The sequence below is a fragment of the Anoplopoma fimbria genome, chromosome 4 (assembly GCF_027596085.1).
Source record: "Anoplopoma fimbria isolate UVic2021 breed Golden Eagle Sablefish chromosome 4, Afim_UVic_2022, whole genome shotgun sequence".
Lineage (NCBI taxonomy): Eukaryota > Metazoa > Chordata > Actinopteri > Perciformes > Anoplopomatidae > Anoplopoma > Anoplopoma fimbria.
The window spans coordinates 16,742,483-16,767,801 of record NC_072452.1 but is presented as its reverse complement, the minus strand read 5'-3'; the positions used below and the strand labels follow the sequence as shown (position 1 = coordinate 16,767,801).

At 39.4% G+C, this 25,319-nt stretch overlaps 1 protein-coding gene across 2 annotated transcripts; it reads right to left on the bottom strand.

Moving 5' to 3' along the window:
* Nucleotides 1–1,134: 1,134 nt before the first annotated feature.
* Nucleotides 1,135–25,001, bottom strand: arhgef6 (Rac/Cdc42 guanine nucleotide exchange factor (GEF) 6). 2 transcript variants are annotated; one of them, XM_054597098.1, is made up of 22 exons: nucleotides 24,727–25,001; nucleotides 23,624–23,707; nucleotides 21,722–21,806; nucleotides 18,889–19,010; nucleotides 18,383–18,587; nucleotides 17,466–17,518; nucleotides 16,904–16,998; nucleotides 16,570–16,665; nucleotides 15,568–15,690; nucleotides 13,511–13,649; nucleotides 13,107–13,166; nucleotides 11,195–11,341; nucleotides 9,896–9,982; nucleotides 9,624–9,705; nucleotides 8,688–8,803; nucleotides 8,353–8,532; nucleotides 7,011–7,031; nucleotides 4,162–4,258; nucleotides 3,896–3,994; nucleotides 3,574–3,673; nucleotides 3,288–3,342; nucleotides 1,135–2,033 (listed from the first exon to the last, which is right to left on the bottom strand). In XM_054597098.1, exons 1-22 carry the CDS (start codon nucleotides 24,889–24,891, stop codon nucleotides 1,911–1,913), a joined length of 2,334 nt encoding a protein of 777 aa, XP_054453073.1. In that variant the 5' UTR covers nucleotides 24,892–25,001; the 3' UTR covers nucleotides 1,135–1,910. The 2 variants fall into 2 exon arrangements, with proteins under 2 accessions (XP_054453073.1, XP_054453074.1); XM_054597099.1 differs by lacking the exon at nucleotides 7,011–7,031.
* Nucleotides 25,002–25,319: the final 318 nt, after the last annotated feature.

Sequence of the window (25,319 nt, the reverse complement as noted above, 5' to 3'; positions counted from 1 at the left end):
GCGCACTACTACAATATTATAATATTTTGGATCATGCGTGATGAAAATAGGGACCTGGACAGTGATCTTTAAACAATCATCAATACCAAGAGACTTGATTTAATAAAGGCAAATGGAAAATGATGAAAAGTCTAACAGTGTGGTGGCTTAACCACATGGTCTGGCCCTTTTTGGTTAATAAATTGGGTTAATTATATTTCTTATTATTGCAATTTCTCCAAATCTGGCCTTCCATGCTGAGACTAACCCGGAGGTCAGTCAGTCACTTATTGCATTTCAATAACATCCAAAGCTGCTCTGCAGTGCTGCAAGAGTAGCTAACAGTGTTGACAGTGAAAAAAAAACACTCAACCTCATGAGGAAATGTACCGCAGCGGGTCTTTGTAAAGAGGCTGCATCTTAAATAGCATGCATAGCTCTGTATGTTTTTCAGACCCGATATATATACCCATTAAGTTTGAGTCATTCTTACTGAAATATTACAACAAACCACCTGTGACACTTTCAATATAAATCATGCATTTAGTCCCAGTCCGGTCTTAAACTCTCTTAAGTTTATTAACCCCTTCGGGAGGCACTTGAACATTTGAGCTCGACTCTACACCCACAAGTAAATCTCTTGGTTTATTTCCTGTCTCCATCAGCTCTGCAGGACCCTGTTAGGAGGCCACAGAGGCTGCAACCAAAACAACTCTGAAATCTCAAGTCAGACTCATTATTAAAGTCATTTTCTCTCTTTTGAGATGAAAAAATGTAAATTTCCCTTGGCCAAAACGAAGATGTTTTATTCCTGCCTTTACACAGCATTGTAGTTTAATAAAATTCCGGACAGATGTAAAAAAGGCAGCAAAACTATATCAATAAGGCTAACACCACAATTAAATGCTTGGGTGAACAATAAATAATGAATATTCTTTTAAAATTCAAAATAAAGCAAGGCTATGCAATTAATGTTAAAATCATAATTGAATATATTTTAGTAAGAAGAGTAGGGGTGTCATTATTTGCGTTATGATACATAGTTAAGCCTTTTCTATTTTATTAAGCAGCTGCATCCCTGATAGCTTTGGACTATATATCTGAATATCTCGATTATCACATTTCTGATGCAGAATTCATACTGTAGAAACACTGTACATTCATGCAGGTTTTTAATAAACAGACAAGGGCTGCTTTTGGAAACAACTAAATGTAGCATGATGAGCTAACCTGTTTGAATTGCTTAAACGCCAACAAAACCCAGTGGAAACTAGTGATGTGAATGTCTAGAATGGTACAAAAATCAATCAATGAATCCATCTCCCCGCTGGGTGTCCTTATGACAAATATAACATGACAATGACAAAAAAAAGTCATGATGTAAAGAAAAGAAAATCAGTCCCATTGGTTACGGAAGTGCATGCAAAAGAACACCTATTGGACTTGATGACTTCGTACTCCTTTTTTCTATTTCCAACTGAAGCGAAAGAAGCAATGAAGATCTTGGGTTTTTTCCTCGTCCAAAATTGTCCCATTGGTTGGTAGAGTGTTCACAGTGCCAGTCGCCAAGAGGCAGTATGTTCCAAACATCCCACTTCACCAGTCTATGTTTAGCTGAGCTGCTGCTTTGTGGAGAAGCATATTTCTGGTCTCCTCTAGTGAGGCTGGATCAGGAAGACAGATCAGATTTCATCAAAAATGTCAAAATCAAGCTCCAGCACTTGAAACGTAGAAACTCCGAGCATTGTAACCAGCGAGGGGAGTTCCACTCTGCTGTGTGTGATTGAAATATGGAGACGCTACATAGACAGACACACAAACACACACACACCTGACCCTCCACAAGCACGCTTACATAAATGTACACACACACACACACACACTCACACACACAGAGCCACACTAGAATGAGGATGATTGTGTGGATGTGTTCAGTGGCCGCAGTCTTCCCAAGCACAATCATTCTTCTGCTTGGCCAGTTTTCGAACAACTCTCTCCAGCTCTTTGCGAGATTTCTGCTCCTCCTCCAGGAACTGTTTCATCCACTTATTCTCCTGTGAAACATACAGACAATGACAGTAATTAACAGGATGTCTTAAGCCCCTTTTCCACTGGACAAAAAAAACCCACTAACACCCACTCACATCTGTTCATTCAAATGAATACATAATAAATAAAATTAACAGAGATTTGGACAATTATTACGATTTAATAACATACAATAAATACAATTTATACTCTCTCCTTAAAGCCACGAGACAGCCACCAACTCTGGTTTGGTCCAAATAAACTCTTAATTCACATAGTGAGATGTGAAAATAAATTATATATCATTATATGTGCTCCTCACAGCTACCAGACTCCATTTACAGAAACTGTAATTTTACCTCTCTGATCATTGTAAACACACTTCAGATTTGACAGAAACCAAATAAAACTCATCACAGCTGTCTTTGTTCGTCTTTTCGCTGTTCCAACAATTGCCAGCTCAGGTTTGAGGATTTGAACAAGAGACTGAATAAGTACAATGTAAAATAAAAATAAGTAACCACCATATCATTTTCACTGTTTACTAACCCTGTTACCGCCGCGTTTGTGACGTCAGACATGACACAAAAAAAAGAAAGGAATACTCGTCTACTGGCAATGAAAAATAAGTCATTTTTCAACTGGTTTTCCAGTTTATTAAAAAACCCTGCATATACATGCCACTTTTTATGGAAAAGGGGTATGGCACTTGCTTGCAAAAACTCTTATATACAGTCTATATACTGACTGATGTATCAGCAAGCCGTTATTACTGGTTGATACAAGTTTATGACAGATGTACTATATCTGTAGCTCAATTGATATTAATATAAGGTGGGGGTTTTTATAAAAAAATGTTCATGAATTTACTGTAACCTTTTGGCCAGATACACTTTTATATGCTGTTGAAAACTGTACAATGGAAAGAGGCATGCATCTTTGGTGGTAAAATAAAAGATTATAAGATACAAAGACAGAAATATGAGCTTATAAATTATCATCAGATTTGTTTCATTGAAGTCCAATATCGGTTGGGCTATAGTACATTTAACCACATTTGTAAGCCCAAATGTGGTTAAATGTAAGCCCAAAAATGTCAACAAACACATGGAAATGTTGCTGATATATTTACATACATGTATGAATTTAGGTGAAATCTACAGACACAATTAGACAAAGTGTAGTAAAATAAACACATAAATGTATACTTTAGATGTTGTATTTCCACTAATCTGAAAAATGTTATGGAGGCACATTAGTCAAACAAAAATCACCCTTACCTTTTTCAGTTCATGAACCTCATCCTTTAGAGCATACACAGCATCAACCAGGCTCCTGAAAGAAATACAAAAACAAGTAAGTATTGCTAGACAAAAACAGCTGCTCATGTATTAAGCAGGTAAAAACACTATATGGATATTAAGGTTATACTGGCTTTCAACACAATGTCATACTGTGTGAAGATTCATGCCTCAACAGCCTAAAATAGATCAATATCACATTTCTGAATCGAATTAGAGTTAAAATATTTATAAAGCAGTTTGTCAAAAGCAATAATATGCTTACTTTTCCTCAATAACTGTCTGCCCGTTGCTCTTCATCTCCTCCACAATGATCTTCTCTTCCTCTGGCAGCAGCACCTGAGGGACGCACTCTTTCCTCACCGCACACACACACACACACACACACACACACACACACACACACACACACACACACACACACACACACACACACACACACACACACACACACACACACACACACACACACACACACACACACACACACACACACACACACACACACACACACACACACATTAATGAGTTGATTCATGGATGTATCAAGCTGATGATGATGTGCATTAAAGAAACCTTTTCCTTACATAAACGCACACCTGTGGTGGTCTGATGCAGACTGGCCCCTGTGCAGTACGCCTCGATCACCCTCAGTATCTGAGCGTCCTCCTCCAGCGCCACCGTGCCTGTCAAAACCAGAGATGATCAATATCATAAATACAAACTAGAGAAGAGTGTCATTCAGCAGATGGTGTCACACACTGCATTAAAGCAATGAACATACGATGACTATATAAGTTGACACTCCCTGTATTAAGAAATCTCTCATTGTATAGGAAGATAAAACTCCTACTTTTCCTCGTTTGAACCTCGTCATCAGAGGGCTTCCGCTCTTTCTTCCTATTGCCTGGCAGGAACTTCTTCATGGGCCGCGGGCTCTTGCTGGAGTCCTGGAGGAGTCCAATATCAAATTCAGTACATCTCTTACTAAAAACACACACACACACACACACACACACACACACACACACACACACACACACACACACACACACACACACACACACACACACACACACACACACACACACACACACACACACACACACACACACACACACACACACACACACACACCTGTAAAGCCGAGGTTTCAAACCAAACAGAATGCAAGCTTACGGGGGCGCGCATCCCTCATGAACAAACAACATCGAAAGAACACATTTTTATCAACAAACAAGGCAGCAAGCGTTTGGTGATGACTGTGACCAACCTGGCCATCTATCAGTGCTATCCTGCCTAACGTAGCATCAAGAAACAAAAATTTAACACACATTTTTGTCACGATACTTGTCAGATCAAGAATATTTTACCCAACACGGACTACTGTTTGGGAAGTTAAGATTAAAAAATTGCTTGCCATATTCAAGCTTTACCTGTGGGACACAGTGTGGCAAACTCATGGGAAAGGAAGCCGAGATGTAATCACATTATTTTCTACAATCTCTCAAACCACAATGATGCGGTTATATGAATGAGATGGTTTTTTTTTGTTTTTGCTGCCGGGTTGAGTTAAGGGTCTCAAACATTTTTGAAATCAAGCACGATGTCGGTTTCCTCTCCTGTGCACATTAAACGCTGAGGTGTTATGAATAATTAACTCACTGAAAATAGCGGTTTAGTCACGGTGATCATGCCAATTCAGACGGGTGGAGTAACTCATGGCACATAAATGTCATAGTCTTATGATACTTCACATAAAGTAATGTGCCCCATGCCCTTCGCTGGAAATGAGAGGCTTAGTCAAACACACAATAGGAAAACGGATGGTGAGCAATTGCCACTTTCACAAAACTCTTTCACAAACTCTTCCACAGACTCCTAAAAGTCCCTCATAAGAATCAGGAGGAATAGTTGACGGTGAATTTGAATGGAGAGTGGGGTTTATGGCATTATGTCACCTATTTCCAAGGTGCTTTGAGAAGGGAAAAAGTCTGAAGAAATCAAAACTCCTATTCAAAGTGTTTCTTGAGTTTTGACCTCATCAACCTTTGAAGGGGCTCAGGGATTAACTTGAATGCAAGCGCACAGCATAAAAAGCATTTTCTTACTGAGGCTCTTTGCTCATTGGTTTGGTGTTCTCATTGTATAGAGTGGGAGGAGAGGTGGAGTATGATGATGAGCAATTAAATTACGCACGGCAATGCACCCTACTTGGAGTACATCTATAGTGAAATATGCGCAGTGCACACATGTTCTGTGAAATTTGAGTCACTTTACAGCCACGAGATTGATATTTATGGCCACTTGAGAGACATTTTAAGACATATGATCGCCTTATTAAGCTGTTTTGTCCGACGTGTTACACAACTGCCTCTACATAGAGCACACATAAAGGAGTTTTGTTTAAAGCCAACTGGCGGATATTGAATGTGGATCATTGTGATGTCTAATACAATTGCACATTACTATGCATGGAAAACATAGCTTCAGTCTGGTTCTCCAGGAAAATGCAATCAACTTAAAAGGGAAACTACGCCTATTTTCAAAATTCATACATGAAGGTCTAAGGCAGTCCAATGTTATTAGTAAACATGAACAACTCTGACAATTTCAAAAACTAGAGTGCTCAAATTCAAATTTGTGATGTCATCAAGTATTAAGTATGGAACTGCTCCATTGACAATAAATAGACCAATTGAATGGAATTGCATTGCTTCAGGTCCATGTTGATCTCTTGTCAGCTTATGTCGTTCACATACACTGCAACAAGGAAAATATAAAAGAAGGAACCGTCTTTATGTCACGGAACTCCAACGCCAAGCTGATGCTCTTCTTCCAACCATCAAACAGTTTATGAGATTGAATAATATTCCAGAGGGCTATCGTTAGCTGGATAATGTTTCCTATAATGGTCAGGAGGTGGCACTAATCAGCAAAGTTTATGTGTCTGAATAGTTCTGGGCCTTTACAGCCTTTATTCCAGTACTTGCTACTTTGTTCGTCAATGAACCAAATTTGCATTTGCACTTTGCTTAGCTAACGTTAGCGACCAATATCTCTTCGGAGGGGTCTTGTATCAATTTGGTGATAAAACCATTAACAATGACAAGACATAATCCTTGTGAGAGTGTAAATGAAACAGGGTACTGGTTTGTTGCACTGCAACGGGAAATCATCTGGGACACATTTGAAATGTTTAAATTGATTTAGCGAGACATTAGCTCATGTTCACAAATATTGATTGAACTTTCCTAGGCCATGGAAATAACGTATTGGAATTCTTAATTTAGTTGGTGTTACCCTTTAAAAAGAGACATGATCTTACCCATGACAGCATATTTTGGCTGCTGATTATTCAGATGTGACACATGTGCAAAGTAACCAACTCAGGGCTGAATGATGCACCCCAAGTAGAAACTAGTAGTCTACTACTGTTGCATGAGAAAGGTTGTCTTTAACTTGTCTCCATAGAGGGAATGAGTAAAAAAAGAGCAGACACGCAGGGCCACAGAAAACAGGAAACCAACAGATGACGATGAGAGAGGAGTGAAGCAAACAGAGCGATGGCATGCCAGCTCGACACTGGGGCAAACACACACACACACAGGCAACCCCGTCCCAAACGCATACCACCCCCACCCCCTAACCCACATCCTTACCCACACACACAGATAGAAACAGAGTGTGATCTAACCTTACCTTCATGATATAAGACATCCTCTACAGAAGGCAGGATGGAGAAAGAGAGAAAAAAGGGGAAATGTGCATGAAAAAATACGACGAGAGAAGGGTGTGATAGAGAGTTAATGGTGAACATTTTTATACCCCAGTCTGTAATTCACCTATTCGTTGTTTATGCAGAATATGTTGATTACTTCAAGTAAAAAAAAAGAGAGATATATGGAGAATTTGGCAGAAAGAAGGTTATGCATTCAGAGGACTATACATGCATTCTTTGCAGGGCAGAGAAAAAGAGCCCAATATATACAAGCCTGCTTGGTTCCATTCTCACAGTGGACAAGAATCAGCCTGTGTAGGACAAGTTTGATTTCGCACAGAGATTAAATCATTTTTAGATTGGAGCTTTAAAAGAAAAAAGAAAAAAAAGTACCTTGACGCACTGTATTCAACACATCCCTAGACTGCCCATGCTAACTGAAAGTTTAAAAGAGCTGACTGAAAACTTTGTGAAAGCTTCTACCTCCCACGTTGACTTCAGAGTGAGAGCACCATTACCCCCACAGCAAATGTAGATTTTAACCACTGGTACACTCAATGCCAGTCAGACTTTGTAATTGAAACTAAACTTTGTAATTGGTATTAACTTACTTATAACATAATCACACTCTGTCATGTTTCAGGCACTGTTCAAGTTGTGTTAAATCTATTCTATTTACTGCATTATTAATAGCATTCTAATAATACTTGTTGCTGCTTTTCAGTCATGTACTTTATTTAGGTGGCCCACACATGCAGATTACTATTCTACATATGTGGCGGGTTTTCCTAATGTCATCACGGCACAGTACAACGTTTTTAGAGTCTGTGACCACATGTAGCTTAAGTTATGTTAACATGTCGAACGCCACTAAGGAGTCAATAAAGGTGAATGCAAATGTTCAGCAACAGCAGAAAAGTTAAAAATCTAACATTAATCTATAAATACTGAAGGCTACTTTGGAACTAAGATACAAAAGTACATTACAGGGGGCTGACGTTCCAATAGATAACGACTTTAGGTTGTCATGGTGATATTCGCCACCCAAATAACCATAGAAATTCTGCTGAATATGTGCCAATGATAGTCAAATTTATAGAATAAAGGCGTATGTTAACTTCAGTTGTGTTATTTGCATGTTCGGTGGAAAGTATTGTGTAAAACAGGAGAGTGGAATTCTGAATAAAGAGACAGCAAAGGGGGCAAAGAGAGGGACTTGAAGTGGAGGACTTTTTGCGTTTTTTCTGACTAACAATGTACTGCTAAAAGAAGATGCATATCAAGCTTGTGTAGGTTTGTTTTTGCAACTCTACAACCTCTTACCTCTTTGTATCCCAGAGCAGCAGAGGGTTTGAGAGGGGGCGCGGGGCGGAGACAGCTCAGAGACCAGGGCTTGCTCGTCTTTGGCGGTTCCAGGGGGCCGCGACTGGCGGTGCTGAGGCTGCTCGGGTGGGACGTGTGAGTTGCAGTGCCGACCATGCTCAGTGGTTTGCCTTCTACAGTCTACATGAGACGATCAAAGGAAAGAAGACAAGCAAATGTGTGGGAATAGACGTGCGATGAAAGATGAATCTAATGTTTTTCACACCTCAGCATGTTGCAGGATTCACTTTTGGTATTGATTTGACGGTGCACTGTATACGTGTGTGTGTCCTGACCTTTGTGATGGTTCCTGCAGGGCTTCCTCCTTTGGTAAAGGGCTGAAGGTGCTCTAGCCATTCTTGTAACTCCTGGGCACTGCTGCAGAACACTGTAACACGATCGATCATGCTTCCTGCAGCACATGAACACCCAAGCACACACACACTTCCTTCAGTGTAAGTCACCTATGGCTGACAAAAGTCAACATGTCACAGCCACAACTAGAGAAGCTAATTAAGTGAAATGCAGGTGTCTTTTGGAGGTCTAAGTCTACTTCAAATGTTCACGATTAAACGCAAAATGGGCAACCTGTACACAAAGATACAGCAAACAAAGAGATAACAGTGTAAGGCAAGAAAAGCAACATGTTTTGGTGACTTCCATTTCTTAAGTCCTTCACACACCGGGAGCTACACACAAAAATACGAAACTCCCGCCTGAATTGTATATGTTTGTGGCCAACTTTGTGAAAGGTAAGTATGGAATGAGTGGAATCTGGAATGCACTGCCTCTATGAGGGTTAAAAGTTTGCCGTCTTAGTTTGGAATACAGGTGCAGCTCTACCCGGTTTGCACAACGTGAATGTTTGATGCCTTTATTCGTGTTCTATGCGAAAGTATTCATGACAAAAACGTTAGTTCAAAAAATATATTGAACTGCAAATTAATTAATGTGTAAAGGCCTTAATTGTGGAAGTAAAGCAATGATCTGAATCAAATGCTTTATCTATATCCATGTGTGAAGCAACTGGTTTACTTTGAAAAAGTAGGGCAAGTCTGATCTTTTTTCTCAACTGTGTACAGCCACCAGCATGAATACTAGACAGGGAGAAGGATTGCCTCGACAGTTACTTTACATTTAAAATTGTAAGTTTTGTTGAATGATTTAGTTCCCTGGGATTGGACACTGTAAGAACTTTGTTTTTTGAACACACAGTCCCTTCAGATGCAAACCTGTAATGTCCAAGGCGTAGTGGCCATTGTCCGCATCCTCTGCATGTCTTGTTACTGTGGTGCCTGTCAGTGGCAGTCTAGCCTGAATGCAACAAGCAAAGGGAGAGGAAATAAGATATCACCATATCATAGGTAGGACATGTCTACTATATTTTGTTATAGCCTTAAATTAATGACATCATGTGCCCAAAAAAATGACTGCTCATACAAATGGGAAATAATACTCATGAAGGACTGATGTTGGAGAAATACTGTATTACTATGTCGCTCACCTGATAAATAAAGCCACTCATCCGGGGACTGGCGGAGAGCATGACTAACACATTATGGAAAAGCATCAAGTAGCGCTCCTCTTTTTCCTGCAAACAAAGGACAAAAATGACTTAGTTTATGCAATCAGTGAAAGGAAGGTGGCTGCAGTTGAACCTGTTCATTATGTTGCTTGTCATAAATCAATTGCGTTCTAGTTAAGGAAACTCCTTCTGATGCAAAACCATCATTATAGCTGACACTAGCATATTTTAGCTCAAGTTAGCAACTAGGAACTGGCTTGGCCAGGTTGTTGATTGTTATATAGATGGAAAATAAGATGGGCTGCCAAGATGGTTGGTATGGTGATGAGTATGGTGGTTGGAAAGCAGTTAGCAGAGAAAAAAACATAAAAGAGGGTGAATCCAAATGTCTATCTTGGGCTTTCTTACAACCACCGACTCAAAGTCGACCCCTCCACAGAAATCACACAATAAAGAGGAGATGGTGTTTCAATATGTGTGTGGCCTACATAGGTTTCTGCTTTAACAAATGAGGGGGATGTTGAATTACCAAAAAACAAGGCCCTCATTTTGCACTAACAGTTCATTGGGAACCCTATTACACATTTAGGCTAAGTTAAATGCTCCACATTTGTTTTAAATAATGACACACTTCTTGGCATCAGGGCGTGGTGTTAGTCAAAACTAATCTAGAGCGCTTCCCGTCGAGGTGCCATTCACACTTCCTCTGTCTGCTTACCTGTAACACCCCATGCATTCTCTATCTAGGACAATATATGACATATAAAGATAAAAGATAAAAGCATGCAGGCTGTGAAGATATTAGCCAATAAGAATTGGCCTGATCTCAATTTGGACTCATGAAGGAACAAAAGATTTATTGCACATTCCGTGAACTATTTAGGGTCATTTAGCTGTCTGGATTATTGGCTAAATTTTAAAACAAAAACAAAACATTTTTTACTGTGAAATTATGAGAACTGCATGTCTAACTGCTAATAAAGTATATGTTACATGGTAACGGGAGAGGTACCCAGCAGGCTTCATTGAGAAATGGATATGATTATTCTAAATATGAAATGCCTCCATTATTCCAAAGTATATTATAGATGATAAAATAAGATCAAGTCCTTCTTACAGTCTTCTCTGTGCATGCAAAAGCAAAGGTTGTGCTTCACAATGCAATAAATCCTTTGAGTTTTCCTTCTTTTTATCCTCTTTGACTCAATAAAACACAGGTGATTCTAATCTACAGCTTTTCTTTTACTTTTACTGCATCATACCCGACACATCTCTCACCTCACTGGACCCATTTTTTACGTGGACCTGGGACATGTAGGCCACGTGACCCAGGCTCTTCATGCTGTCTCCCTCCCAGCCACGCACTGGTTCTGATAAGATCTGCAGCTCCAGGTTCTTGCGCTTCCGCAGCTCCTGACACTGCGTCTAAACACAAACACACACACATCGTTCAGTCTATGAAGATGCAAAAATATTTATAATTCATTACAACAGTAACATTTATATATATATATATATATATATATATATATATATATATATATATATATATATATATATATATATATAAATATAAAAGACTACTTTGGATAGAATTGGAAAAATAATTGAGCTGATCTGGAATTAGTTTTGCTCATATCTTTTTTTAGATTACTGGATTTGATGAGTTCCAGTCCAATTACCAAAATGTCAAATATGTCAGACACCCTCGTACAAAACAAGGTGCTTTCTTGTCTTTTTGAAATATTGAGTAATGAGCAGCAGGGATATTTTCCCACTATGGAGACAGCTTTAGAAAATGTTACCCTTTACTTCAATATTTATGTGTACATTTTCTTTTTTTTTACCTCTTTGTCATAACTATATGGAGTAACCTGCAACATAAAGTAGCACGTTTTCAGGTGCTGTGCAGGGGCTCTCCCTCCTCAAACAGGAAAAATGACACTTTCCACGGCACATCGTGCGAAAATGAGGTTCTGAACACGGAGAGCTGCAGAGGTGTAACTAGCATTTCATAAGCCCCTGCCCACCCAAACCACGCACTTAAAAACACAAAGAAAAATGAAACTTGCAAATTACAACAGTCAGTATTGGGTGATGTTTTTTTTTTTCCTGCTTTCCTGTGCAACTCTGCTAAAGAGACATGTGAGTCACCTCATCTATTCTTACTAGAAACTCCACAGCTTTACCGAGGAAACTGTGTCTCAGAGTGATGTTCACTCAGGTACAATGCGGTCATTTGTCTCTAATCCAACTCTTCTGAGATGGCATTTCAGTTCACACCCACTGCAGGAACAACATGATCATCAACATGAAGCACACACCTCCATTTATTTCACCCTCTTGCCAACGCTGTGCTTGTTTATCTATTGCTATGTTACGTTACACTGTCATTTGTTTGTTACCCGTCTGACAACAAAGTCAACATCATAAAATGTATACAAATAGTCACAAACATGAGACTGATTTAATTTGAGTGATAAGGTCAGATAATTAACATTAGAGACTAAACATACATCTGAAAAGCAAATTAACTTAATGCTGGGGTCGGCAGTATGGATGTCAGCGGTTAACCACAGAGAACATGTCTGACCATTTATGCATGCCGGTCTATGGGTTAATAATCTTGTATATTTTAATTCAACATGTTAACCATTTGAGTTTTTCAGACAGGACACATCCCAGCAAGCTCCGAGGCCATCTTAAGGGCTGTGCATGTGCACGTGCATTTGTATAACTGCCAATATGCCCTCTCTCTGAAATGACCTGTGATTGGCCAAAGTCTCCCATCACGGGGTAAACTTTCTCAAGCCTAATAACAGAGCCAAGAGGAGGCGAGGAAAAGTCTGTTTTCTCTCGGACCACTTGAAATGCTGAAACGTAATTTTGGAATTTCACACAATGATGCAAAAAAAAAAAAAACTATCTACCTATGCTCTAAGCAACATTTTATTCTTTGATACAAAGCAGTATCTTACATTTTTTCGAGGAGCTAAATAGATAAATTGACAAAAAAAAATAAAAAATTACAACCCAATAATTGAGAATGAACATGAGAGGCCTACAACTTGTTTAACTCAGCCTTGTTCTGTACCGTGAAAAGGACAAATCCCTGGTGATTATGAACAAAGATAATATAGTTGGAGACTAGTTTAAGCATGCAGAACCCTCTGCACGTCTCCAGACTTACCACTAGGTTCCTAAATGCTGCTGTTGCCTTCAAAATGTCAGCATAGTCCGGGTGGGCTTCCTGTGGAGGAAATAAAACAACACATCAACAAACATAGCAGCCGAACTCTAAATGTTTCAGCTTATACTATGTAGGCTGTAATATACGCAAGAGATACAGACTTAAGGGTTTTTAATTTTCCATTGACATACATTGTCAGACATTAGTGTCTGTTTAGTTGTTGGGGAAAAATCCAATCTACAAAATTTAAAAGCTGTCTAAACTGTTGTTACAGATAAACATTACAGACATAAAACAAACATTCTGATTGTATTTTAAATTCTTCTATTAAAATAAATATATTTAATTACATATCATTTCAGTATATATTTAGACATTATTTAGTTTATTTCTATCTACTATACCTCCACATGTCTCTCCAGCTCCTGCAGCAGCGTGGGGTATTTGTCGAGCCTCATGAAGGGCTTACTGAGACTGGTGGTCAGGGTCAGGATCCCTGGGGAACTGGCTCCTTGGCTCTCCATGAACTTGTCTAGTTCCTCACTGTTAAACACACAAAAACAAACACTTTTTATGCTCAGTTTAGGTTATTTTACAGGGTAAACTACAGTGTACAGGGCAGCAGCCCCGACTGTACGGGTCAAGGCTCTAGAACTATTCAAAGATGCAGATTTATGATGATGGGAACTTGATGGTACCAAAAAGACATTCATGCTTCCACAACACATTGCATTAAGATGAAAATGTAGTTTATAAATTTCTTTAAATCTCTGTCCAGATGGTATACACACAGTAGCAAAGGGATTTAAATATTTTGCACACGGAAAAGGTTTTATCATCTTGTCAAATTTCGGATGTGCTATATATTGCAAGAGAGTAATATATTAACGAATATGCTATCTATGTAGGTGTAGTGGAAAATAGATATGTAAATAGATTAAATGTGCCCAAAGGAGCAATTTCTTTCCACACAATGAGCATTATATGAGCATCCACAGCAAAGATACATTTACAAAAACACACACTGAACACATCACTGAAAAACAATGCTTTAAAAAGGCAAAACTATATATTATACTGATTTGCTGCATTATAAAAAGCTTTTATTTCTTGACTGTGAACCCATGAAATTAAAAATGTCTAACCACTTATTTACGTTTCCATTCATATGTCTTTGCTATAAGAACCACAAACACGGTTACAAAAACACACCGCATATCACACCTGGTGTGCACGCGAGAATGGCCCACAGATAACTGTAATGGTGATAATAACATTAAACAGACAGCACAAATCGTTTTTTGCATTTTTCAGCTTGCAATACTCTCACTTCACTGCAAACTTAAAAAAGGGCTCTGAAAGTAACACCATTCACAAGTTTCCATGATACAACACTTCAAACATACGGCATCCTGTAGCAACAGTAACTTCTAACATTTAGTAAATGTGAATGTCAAAAAAAGGCTCCTGCTACTGAAATGCAAATGTGCTTACTGAGAAATAAGCGCCTCGCTTGCCTGTCTACATAACCACAATGACAATGTATCCTGTCAACAGTCTGCTTCCTGTGTGTAATTCAACTTAATCTGCAGCTCACTATGTAGAATCTGACAAGCTCCTTCTACATTACTCAATATCAATAAAACAATGTTTGCTGTTTCACAGACACAATGATCTATGCAAAACAGATTAATAACAGCCGATCCCACTTAATGAGAATGATGCTCTTTAATAGAAACAGGGTTGAAGGAAACCTTCAGCACTCAGAGGACTCGGTGTAACTGCTCATACTGAGTTCAGCCCCCTGGTTATTTACGAATGGGAAGGCTGACACCTTGTGGTTGGAAGTTAAAGTATCAATAAACCTTGTCAACTCTTCTCAAATTTATGAAACACATTACTGTGAAATAGACTAGTGATTAAGCAAAGTCTGAGGGCATTTAGGTTGGTTATGTTTATGGTTTCCAACCTTTTTTGCCCTTGACCCCTTAACACATTACAGGCTGCATGTCTGAGTTTTGAGCAACTCAATCAAATAGTCATTATTCCTTCTCAGACCGTTTCATTTGAATACATTTTAGGGGCAGGAAGGGGTCAAACAAAACTCCAAATTTGTGGAGGAGAATATTATTTTTCTCTTGTTTCCTACCTAGGAAATCCCAGTTGTTATGACCCCAGTAATCAATTTGTGAACCCTGCTGGTTTAAGATAGGGTGAAGGATGTTGTTTCTGTTTTGGAAAAAAAACATGTACTACTACATAGTTGTAACCTTCATGAGTTGAGTGAGTCTACCACCATGAGGCACATTTAGGACAATCAAATGCCTGAAAATTAGGCCAAATGACTGAACAGAGTCGGTATGTGACAGCAGGGCTATTACATTTGCACCATTCAAATTCTCAAAATATCTTCACAATTAAGAATCAGACTTGTCTTTGTTACGGCTCTGGTATGACTGACCTGTGGTCAGTGAGGATGCAAACAGCTGAAGGATGGCTGGAACAGTAAGCCAGGTACAGATTCTTGACCTGACACATCAGGTTTAAATAGCAGCCGGCCACTCGCTGCTGGCCCTCTGGGACTCTGCAAAGACAGAACGAAAAGGGTTAGGGAAAGAATAACAAGAGATATGAGAGACAAAAGAAAGATATGGAGAGAGTAAAAAAGTTTGCAGTGATGATGTACTGAATAATTTCCAAATAACTGAAAAGCTGTCATTATTTAGGGCGACTTACATTTGATTTTGTCAAAGATGTTTTACTGAAAGGTAAAACAGAAGATCGTTCTGGCAAAATACCGGTCTTTGAAATTCAACTGATTTCTCATCGGACTAAAAGGACACCAAAAAAAAATCGTAATATGTTAAGAATTTCTTAAACTGAATTTGACAGCTATTCCCTGGCCTTAAACTTAAATTATATATTTTGCTGTATTTCAAAAACTCTAGATACTTCACATCCCTACCAGCCATTTCCCCAAAGCATACCATACCTTCTAAATGTATGAATGTTTTTTTTTTTTTATCTTGAAGGAATTTGTTTCCAGAGGCCATAGTAAATATATTGGGCTGCATGTTGACTATGATGGATTACCTATTTCAATTTCTTTCTTTTTTTTCAATCTCTGCAAGTTGGTAACCGAGCCATGAAGAAATAAATAGGAGGAAATGTCTGGGAGGAAGAAAGTGACTGAAAAAATGTAATCAAGTACGTAATGCTTTGCGGAACACTTGGAAGCAAGGTATAGTCAGAGTGTGCAGTATAGTAAATGACTCCTATAAAATCTAAATGAATACTAGAATGGTCTTCTAAAAGGCATTTGATTACGTACAATACAAGCACAGCAGGTTCACACTGTGGTCCAATCTTTCCTCTCCACTAAGATTAGTTTATTGAAAAAAAAAAAAAAAACTGACCCAACTGCAAAAAGTTTCTATGAAGGTCCGTGTCCAGCATGACTTACTTGGTACAGTCCTCCAAAGCCACACACAGTCCCTGCTGGAAGGTGAGTATTTCCTCCAGGTTTCCACAGAGGGTGGCGCTGTCTGCACTGCTCAGCCTGAACACACACATGTTTAAAGTCAGTGGAGACAATAGCGACTGTTTTATATCAGGCATGATGAAAGAAATCAATTAACATCAATTAAAATTTCAGTAAATTCAAGAATAGTGACTTATTTCTGAAATGTTAATTTCATACATAGCATACACATATAGAATTACACATTGCCCTCTGGATTAGATGATGCATTTTGCCCATTAATATATCTGTAACATCTCGTTTTCGTTGCTCTTACTTGTCGCTGTCCTTTAGAGGTCGTAGATAACAGCTGAGCACTGTTTGTAATTCTTTGACAAACTCCCGCTCATGTTCCAAGATGTCCTGTACCACCTGCAAAAGCAGCACAATCAGCAGAAAAGTTAATGTTGGCAGATTAAAAAAAAAAAGTAAAATTTTCCAGGTAAAACTAGTTCATAGTTATGAAAATATGGATTATGTTTGTTTATATTAGTCCACAATACTTCGTCAGTCCTCTCGTTATCTTTAGTTCACTTAAAATGTGAGAAAATGTTTGGCCCCGCTGAAAGAGCGGGGTTTCAAAATTGAGAGGTAACAAACTAGATAACTAAACTAAATTGAACAAAATGAAGAAAACAAATATGTAAAATAGTCACTATAAGTCAGTATGAGCTGGCAGTATTTTGACAGTCAAGCTTTAAGAATGACAAATTGATTTGAAATGTATGAATTCCTGCTTCATGTATTATCAAGATTCCACATAAAAACATTTTTTTGTGTAATCTAAGTTACATAATGAATAATGATATTTGTTCATGTTTTACATGAATTTGACTCACCACACTGTAGTAGTTCTTGGTCAGCTGAGTGCCTTTAGGAGACAAAGGCTTCTCTGTAGAGGAGATAAGTAAAAAGGATTGGAGTGCTTCTCAGAGCTAATTCATTATAATGATCAAAATAGATGAAAAAAAAACCCCCCGTCTGTAATGAATATATATATCATTTCCTCAGCTATATTACTTCCATGTCTGTCCAAAATGTCATCACCTCATAACTTTTCCTATTAAACATAAATTTTCATAATTAGTATATGAATTCTCGAGGTCACGGTGACCTTGATCCCTACTACCAAAACTTATCAGTTCATCCTTGATTTCAGGTGGACGTTTGTGCAAAATTTGAAGAATTCCCTCCAGACGTTCATGAGATATCATGTTCATGAGAGTGGGACGGACAGACGTACAGACTGATGTACGGATGGACAACCCAAAAACATAGTGGCCCCGGACACATCTGTCTCCGTCACTGGGGCATGAAAAAATATTTATTTTAGGGAAATCAGCTTCAGATGATGACGAAAACCTTTTTTTCAAACTAATAAGACCTCAGAATTCTATCTTTTAACCCCATCTTATCTATTATTATACTTCGAAAGAAGTGTTGCAACATGCTTATGTAAAACACGTTATGCTCTCCCTCCCTGACCGGGAACCTAAACCAAGCTGCTTTGTATTTTGCAACACGACTATTTTTCATCAAAGCTTCCTTTTTTTTTTTTTAAAACAGAAAAATGCCACTGCATCATCAAACTCTACCATAGCACCATCATTACAGTTCCAAAATAAGATGTTAAATGCAAATTATGTAAATGCATATTTTGTATGATATGCAAAATGTTATACAATAAACTCCTTTTGAAACGTACAGCACCATCCTACTCAGGAATCCATGATCCTGATCGCGTGGCCAAACTCACCGCAGGGTTTGATCTCCCGGACGTAGTTGCTGGGGAACCAGCCTGTCTTGCTGTTGAGTGTGCCCTCCCACCATCCGCCGTCCTCCTGCCGCATCACATGGATCAAGTCCCCTTTATTAAATGACAGCTCATCCTCATTGTTCTGCTTGAAGTTGAAGCGAGCCTTCACCAACAGCTGCCCCCCTCCACCGTTCTCAGACATCTCCTGTTGGAGAGACGGTCAAACACAAATCTCATTGGGTGTATCAGCGACAGTATCTGTATGTTTGTACATATATAGGGTGCATTATAAAATCTATCTTTAACCTGCATATATTGCTTTTAAATTTGGCTTTGTGGCAAATGTTTTGTGCTTCTATTGATAAAATTATTCTTCATTATGCAAGAGAATGAAATCTGTAGTCATCTTGGGTAAACAACAACAACAACTAAAATGTGAAATATGTGGAAAGTGAACAAGCCTGTTAAATGTGAGCAGATAACAGAAAATACAGAAGGTACCCTACCACTGATTTGGATTGTCTACGCAGAGAGCCTTTGGATTTGGCAGAGGAGAGTGTGTGTGAAGACGTCGACTGGTTAGGAGAGTGAGCACCGGACTGCGAACATGACCTCTCAGCAGCACAGTCTGTGGACACACACACAAAGGAAATATGATCATATTTGACTTTGGTTACATTGATTTGTGGTTCCCTGGCCTTGTTCTCATCAGGGGGAACAACTTCCCCAACAACACACAAATACCATCATCATCATCACAGTTGATGCAGGTGCTCATACTTTGGGTGCTGACATCTTGATGATGAATCATGTGAGTTTGGTCCTTTGCTTTGCACAGCCCCAGGATAGAAAACACACACACACACACGCACACACACACACATGGGCTACAGATTTACAATGCCTGTTAGAATCGTCTGATTTAACCAAAACTGGCACAAGACTACATAATAAAATAAAACAGTTCAAAGAGGAGAGGCTTGATGCATTCTTTAGATTACAATACAAAGTATGTATCAGTGATTGCTAAGGCTGTCTAAGTGTTGGTTCAGCAAATCTATTTATTCTGATTACTTGACACCTGTCTCTTATCTGAAGTGCAGTTCAGTGAAATATAAAAATCTAATTTATGTCACTGTCACGCATCTCCTCTACAGAGTCTTCACTGAGCCTCTGCAGCAGATTTACAGTGATTTAGGGTCAGTGGCTGCCGGCTGTCCTGCAGCAGAAGTGAAGTCCACTGACACAGCTATCAATTCTGTCGCTAGGACTCACTTGAAAAGTGACACATGGCAGCCCTGCAACCTCTTTCGAGCTAACAAGCGGAAACACATACCTTACTACCCATCAAATGCCAACTGGATGCTCGCCAAGTCCACTGTCTAATCCGTGTGCAAATCACAGAAGACAGAAAATAAATAACAGTACCCCATTAGCCTTAATAACCTCTTATACACATCCAATAAGGAGTTCAGATCACGGCAATAAAACTGACAAATGTTACTGTGCACTTTCACTAACAGGCAGTAAAATGTCCTATGTTAACACTTCATGTAATCTTGTTTCATCAGCAGATCATGTGGAACTCTATGTAATGTATGGAGAAAAAAAGCTGGAGATTCCCTACTGATGTCCATATGCTGAGACGTCAGGGAGGGCTAACTGATATGATGAAAGTGACACCGAGGGCAGAATGGACAGACCACATGTACTGCAGGTTGGGCTCATGGTGAATCCCACATGCCACTCCCAACACACACACGCACACACACAGAGAAGCCTAACAAGCCCTTCTGTCAGCTATGCTCTGTGGTTACCAAAGCTATTTACGTATGCGGGCTATGTTCAAAAGCATTTACCCTGAACAAACATTGATTCTGAGAAGAGAAATGTCAGGAGCAAAGCCATACTTGGAAGAGGATAACGAATGAAAACACATAGGCCTCTTATGTTTGATCACATCAACTAACTTGTAACTAATCCACTTCAAATCAAGTTCACTTTTGAAGATGGGAGAACAGCTGCTGGGCACAGCCAGCCTATAAAAGATTTGCATATCAAGCAGAGCCAGAGTACTGACGGAGGCTTCTGGTCCACATCTCACACTGTAGCACTGTGTCTTCCCCTTCATTTAAGTGCACTCTAGAGAATTATCATGCATTAACAAAGTCAAAGCAAGTGTAATATATCCCCAAAGGACGATATCATCATTTAGTGTTCAAACAATTAGCCGATTAATTGATGGGTCAAAAACCATTCGGCAATGAATCAATTCAGTAATATATCAAGCAAGGATGCCAAATATTTGCAAGAACTAGCATATGAAAAGTGAAGATTTGGTGCCTTTGTCTGTTGTACTTCATTGTACATTCAATATCTGGGTTATACACCTTTCATTTATGGAGTAATCAATTAATCAGAGAAGAAAATAATTATGAGGCGCGGCAACGCTAATATCATGCTCCGTTCTTTACTGTCATTTAGGCATATTCACATTACCCTGTTTACCAACAGTAATGTCGCAAACACGTGTTCTCAAATAGCCTGGAACATTATAATTTATCACGAGGCACGCAGAGGTGGCAGATTGATCCAGAAACGCTGACTAGATAATTCTAAGGCTGCTGGTTTTCTGGCCGCTGTGAGTCGGAAACTAAAAAGGGAGAATGGTATAACCTCTTCAGTGCCCCTCAAAACAAGGACTCTCAAGCAAAGTAATTAGCCTATGGGGCTGCTGCACGGCAAACCATTTCATGCTGCGTCCTTATTGAATAAATGCTCTTGAGAAATGTGTGTATGGTTGTGTGTGTGTGTTACAAACATAATGCACTCAGCTTCATTCTGAGCTCAATCCAAATGTCAAATAATGTAACGAACAAAAGAGGATATTATTAAGGGTGTATCAATGGATGCACACGAGTAAATATGGCACCCAGCATGACACAAACACACACTGCCATGCCAGCTGCCCACGGGTACACACACACACACACAAAATCATGATTTACAATGGCTGCATGGACAAAGTTTGTGAAAAATGACCACCATCATAGAACATCCATGTGGAATCACCTGCTAATATGTTGCTACATTTGCTGTTTTTCACAACCAAAGCTTGTGTATTGGAATGTTTGCATCCAGTGTCAGGGGAGGGAGCGAAATATACAGACTTCCATTGAAGTCATGATTTATTTTCACACATGAGAATACCGTTACATGAGACTGAATGCTACTAATCTCTTCAATTTAATGCTTTTCTTTCAGAGAGGACACATTTCATCCAGAATCCCCCGATATGAGGGACGGGACGCACATAGAGAGAGACTGCAAAATTCTTACCTTGTGTGGCAAAGTTGACTGCCAGCAAAGTGGTCAGCACCTTGCCAAAATTCTCACCAGTGTATAGACACTCTGGTTCAAACCCCTGGATGGAAAAGGAACAGAGAAGATGGCATCAGACCAAAAAAACCCCCCAAAAAAACACAGTTTATACAAGCTGGAATCCATTAGATGTGGAGAAAGAGTAAGTCAAATTTAATTTCTTCTACTGATAGCACATATCTGAGCCGTAAAGCTTGCTAAGTGGACACAGGGACAGCACAAACAATAGAGACGCACACACATAATTAAACACACAAAGAGACAGAGATATAAAGTGACATGTTGAGCATGACCTATATTTTGCAATTTAGTGGTTTCTAATAAAACAGACAGTGCCAGACCCATTTGCAATTTGCTGTGCACTTGCATGCACACAATGATGCTCGCACACACATACACACACACACTCAAGCTGCTTGCTCACTGTGTCTCAGACAGCTATCTTCTTTCCTCTAACAGATAAGGTTTCCCATTTTAAATAAAACATCTTAAATATAGAGTTTGAGTAGTACAGCCTTGGTGATGGGTTATGTAAAACCTCATCTAGACTTAAATCAAGTGTGACCGTTACATCTCTGGTTATAGGATCAACCTTAGGGTCTACATGACTATCTAGATTTACTCAGCTTACTTTTCATGATGTAAAAAATCTAGAACATGACATTAAGCAAAATGATCTTGTACAACCGGTTTAAAAAGTAGAAAATACTGGAAAACCCATTTGTATTGATGAAACAAAATGGAGCATGTAGGTCTTGCATCACAATATTGATCAGAAATAACTGTAGCCAGTATGAACATCTTGCCCATGCTTAGAGCCAGCAGTTTCAATGAGTCATGTTATGAATACATGTTACTCTGGATGACAGTATCAGTGTGTAAAATCAGAACAAATAAATAATCTCATGCAGTTTTTTAACGCGGCATAAAAATCTGTGGCCTTAATGTGGCGGTAATTGGTGCTTCCTCTTTCTTCATCTCAGTGCAGAAGTGAAAGCAGTATGACTGCTCCTCTTTGTGCAGTCACAGGACAAGCAGCCACCATTTGCTATGGCAAGAAAAAAAAGGGAGAAAAAGTTCTCTAACCACGATCACATCACTGACCAAAGGATGGGTGGGTAGGGCTTGCCGTAACACCACACACATCCCCCGACTTTTAAATTGGACAAAAGGCAAAAACTTCTGCCGATGAGCTACTGGCTGGCCACAAAAAGTGTAATTATGGGCTACGGCAGAGTTGGTGGATAAAAGCAAAGGGGACCTCCCAGACATAACAAGCCAGCTGTGCAGGACAACCGAACCACTTGACTTTCCACTGAGCCAAGCTTTCTGACTCAATTAGCTGTTTAAAGAAACCAACTGATGTGACCCAAAACCAGAAAGTATTATTTATAAAGCTGGAGGAGAAATGACTGTCCAGTGTGGCAGAAAACAGGCTGGTACAGAGACAGGGAAAACTCCCAACATCTGTGAATGATTTGAACATCTTTTTACCAAAATAGCCCTGCAGTGTATGACCAGGGGGTTGTTTACACCTGCAGAAAACAAACCACTAACAATGTCGATGCAGTAAGAAAGAGAAACTGAGTTTAAAAAGGAAGTAAACACTGTTTAAAAGTTAGTTGTGTCCATTTGAAAACAACTAGTCAGAGCAGTTCCCCTCATTGTCTGGGGAGTGGGAGTGAGTGACAGCATGGACTGCGAGGAAAACAGATGTCAGCAGGGTAAGCAGATCACAACACAAGTTTAAGTCCACACTGTACACTGCAGTGAGCTCAGATGGTTAAGTAAAGAGAGAATGAAAGAGAGAGCAGGCCATGTCAAATAATAATCCTACTTTTGCACACAAAAACTACTTACCTCCACTTTCAGGGACGAGCATCCTCTTAAAAACTCCTTGATATTGGTAATGCAGTCGGTTTCAGTTCTCGGATCCTGGCAATACTGAACACACACACATGAAATAAATATATAAACACAAACCGAGGCTTAGAAGACTACAGCAGACAGACATGTGACACAAGCTCGTATCTGCTGTCATTTCAGTGACACATCAAAAGTAACAATGCAAAGTGGTAACCTGCAGTCAACTAAATAACTGGATTCTGTCTACGTCCCCTTCGCGCATACATAAGCATTAACAACACAGAATAGTCAAAGTAACCGGATTTAAGCAGAACTTCCGCTCCCTTTGCAAACTTTCAAAATAAAGTTTTATTACCGGTGGTATGTGACGTTCAAAAATGAAACAAAGAGGACAAATATGTTTTGTTTTTTTAACTGTCCAGACTTTATGACAATCAAACAGAAAGAGCGACAACCATGCAGGGGAGTTTATCATAAAAGAGAGAAGTTACTACTTCCGGTTTTATTCTAGTTCAGCTTGTCTTTTTTTTCTTTTCTTTTTTTTCAAAGGGGAGGTCGAGTCGGTGAGCGCCGTCCAGGAGGAAGTGACGAACTGTCTCTGCAACTGTTATTTGTCATTAACAACTTTGTCACCTTAACAAGCAAAGCGTGTTGTAAACGTTGGGTAAAAACACGTCAAAAAAAGTTGTGTACAAGCTGCGTCTGTGTCCAGTGCTTCATGCAGTACTTCATACTGAGTGTGTCCTGTTTTCTCTGGTGGGTGTTCACACCGAGTCACTCATGTCAAGAATGCGGAACATTTTCCTCGCTTCACAGGAAACCACATCTTATAAATCTCCCAATTGCAAACTCAACCAATGCAGCTGTAATTCAATGCATAAGGCTTTTTATATCAAACGCACATGCGACTATTAAAACTTTAAAAAAGGGCTCAGTACTGTTGAGCCAAAAAAAAAAAAAAAAAACTAAAAGGCCCGCTGCAGGGAGGAGAAGTTCTTGTCGGTATTTTTTTCATCAAACCCCTCCCTTCCTTTCACCAGGAGCCGTCGATCGTTTATGCATTTGTTGACTTAAAGTGACTTAAATCAACAACTCACCTTGGGAGTGAAGCCAGGTATGAGCCGCTCCGTGAGCTTGCACAGGACGACCCCATCCTTCAGCGAGGTTTTCAGAAACTCCTCCGGGTCCGCTATGTTCTTTTTGGGCGAGCTGAGCACTCCCAGTGAGATCAGCCACGTTACCGTCTGCTCCTCTGGATTCATAGCTCCACACAACGAGCATTGCCTAAGCACGCATTGCTTTAAAAAAAACTAACACAAAAAAACAAAACTGGCGGCCTGTTCCGTATCAATATGCAACTCACATCCGCACTTCTGCTAGAAGTAAAAAAAAAAAAAAAAAAAAAAAAAAAAGAGGAGGTGGGGGAAGGACGACGCTGTTCCTACACGCCAAACTGATGATCACCCCTACTGGCAAACAGGCACCTCAACAATAGACAGGAGTCGTCTTTCCTCTGCAGAGTAGCACATGCTGGCAGAGGGCACTTTCTCCTAATATTATGTTACAAGTTGGGAATGCAGCAATGATCAGGAAACACCACCAGGGAGCTGGTGTCTGATGTGGTTCAGCATATTTCAGAACAGAAACAATAGCACCACCGTACTGTAGGAATAACTGGATGTGTGGTCAG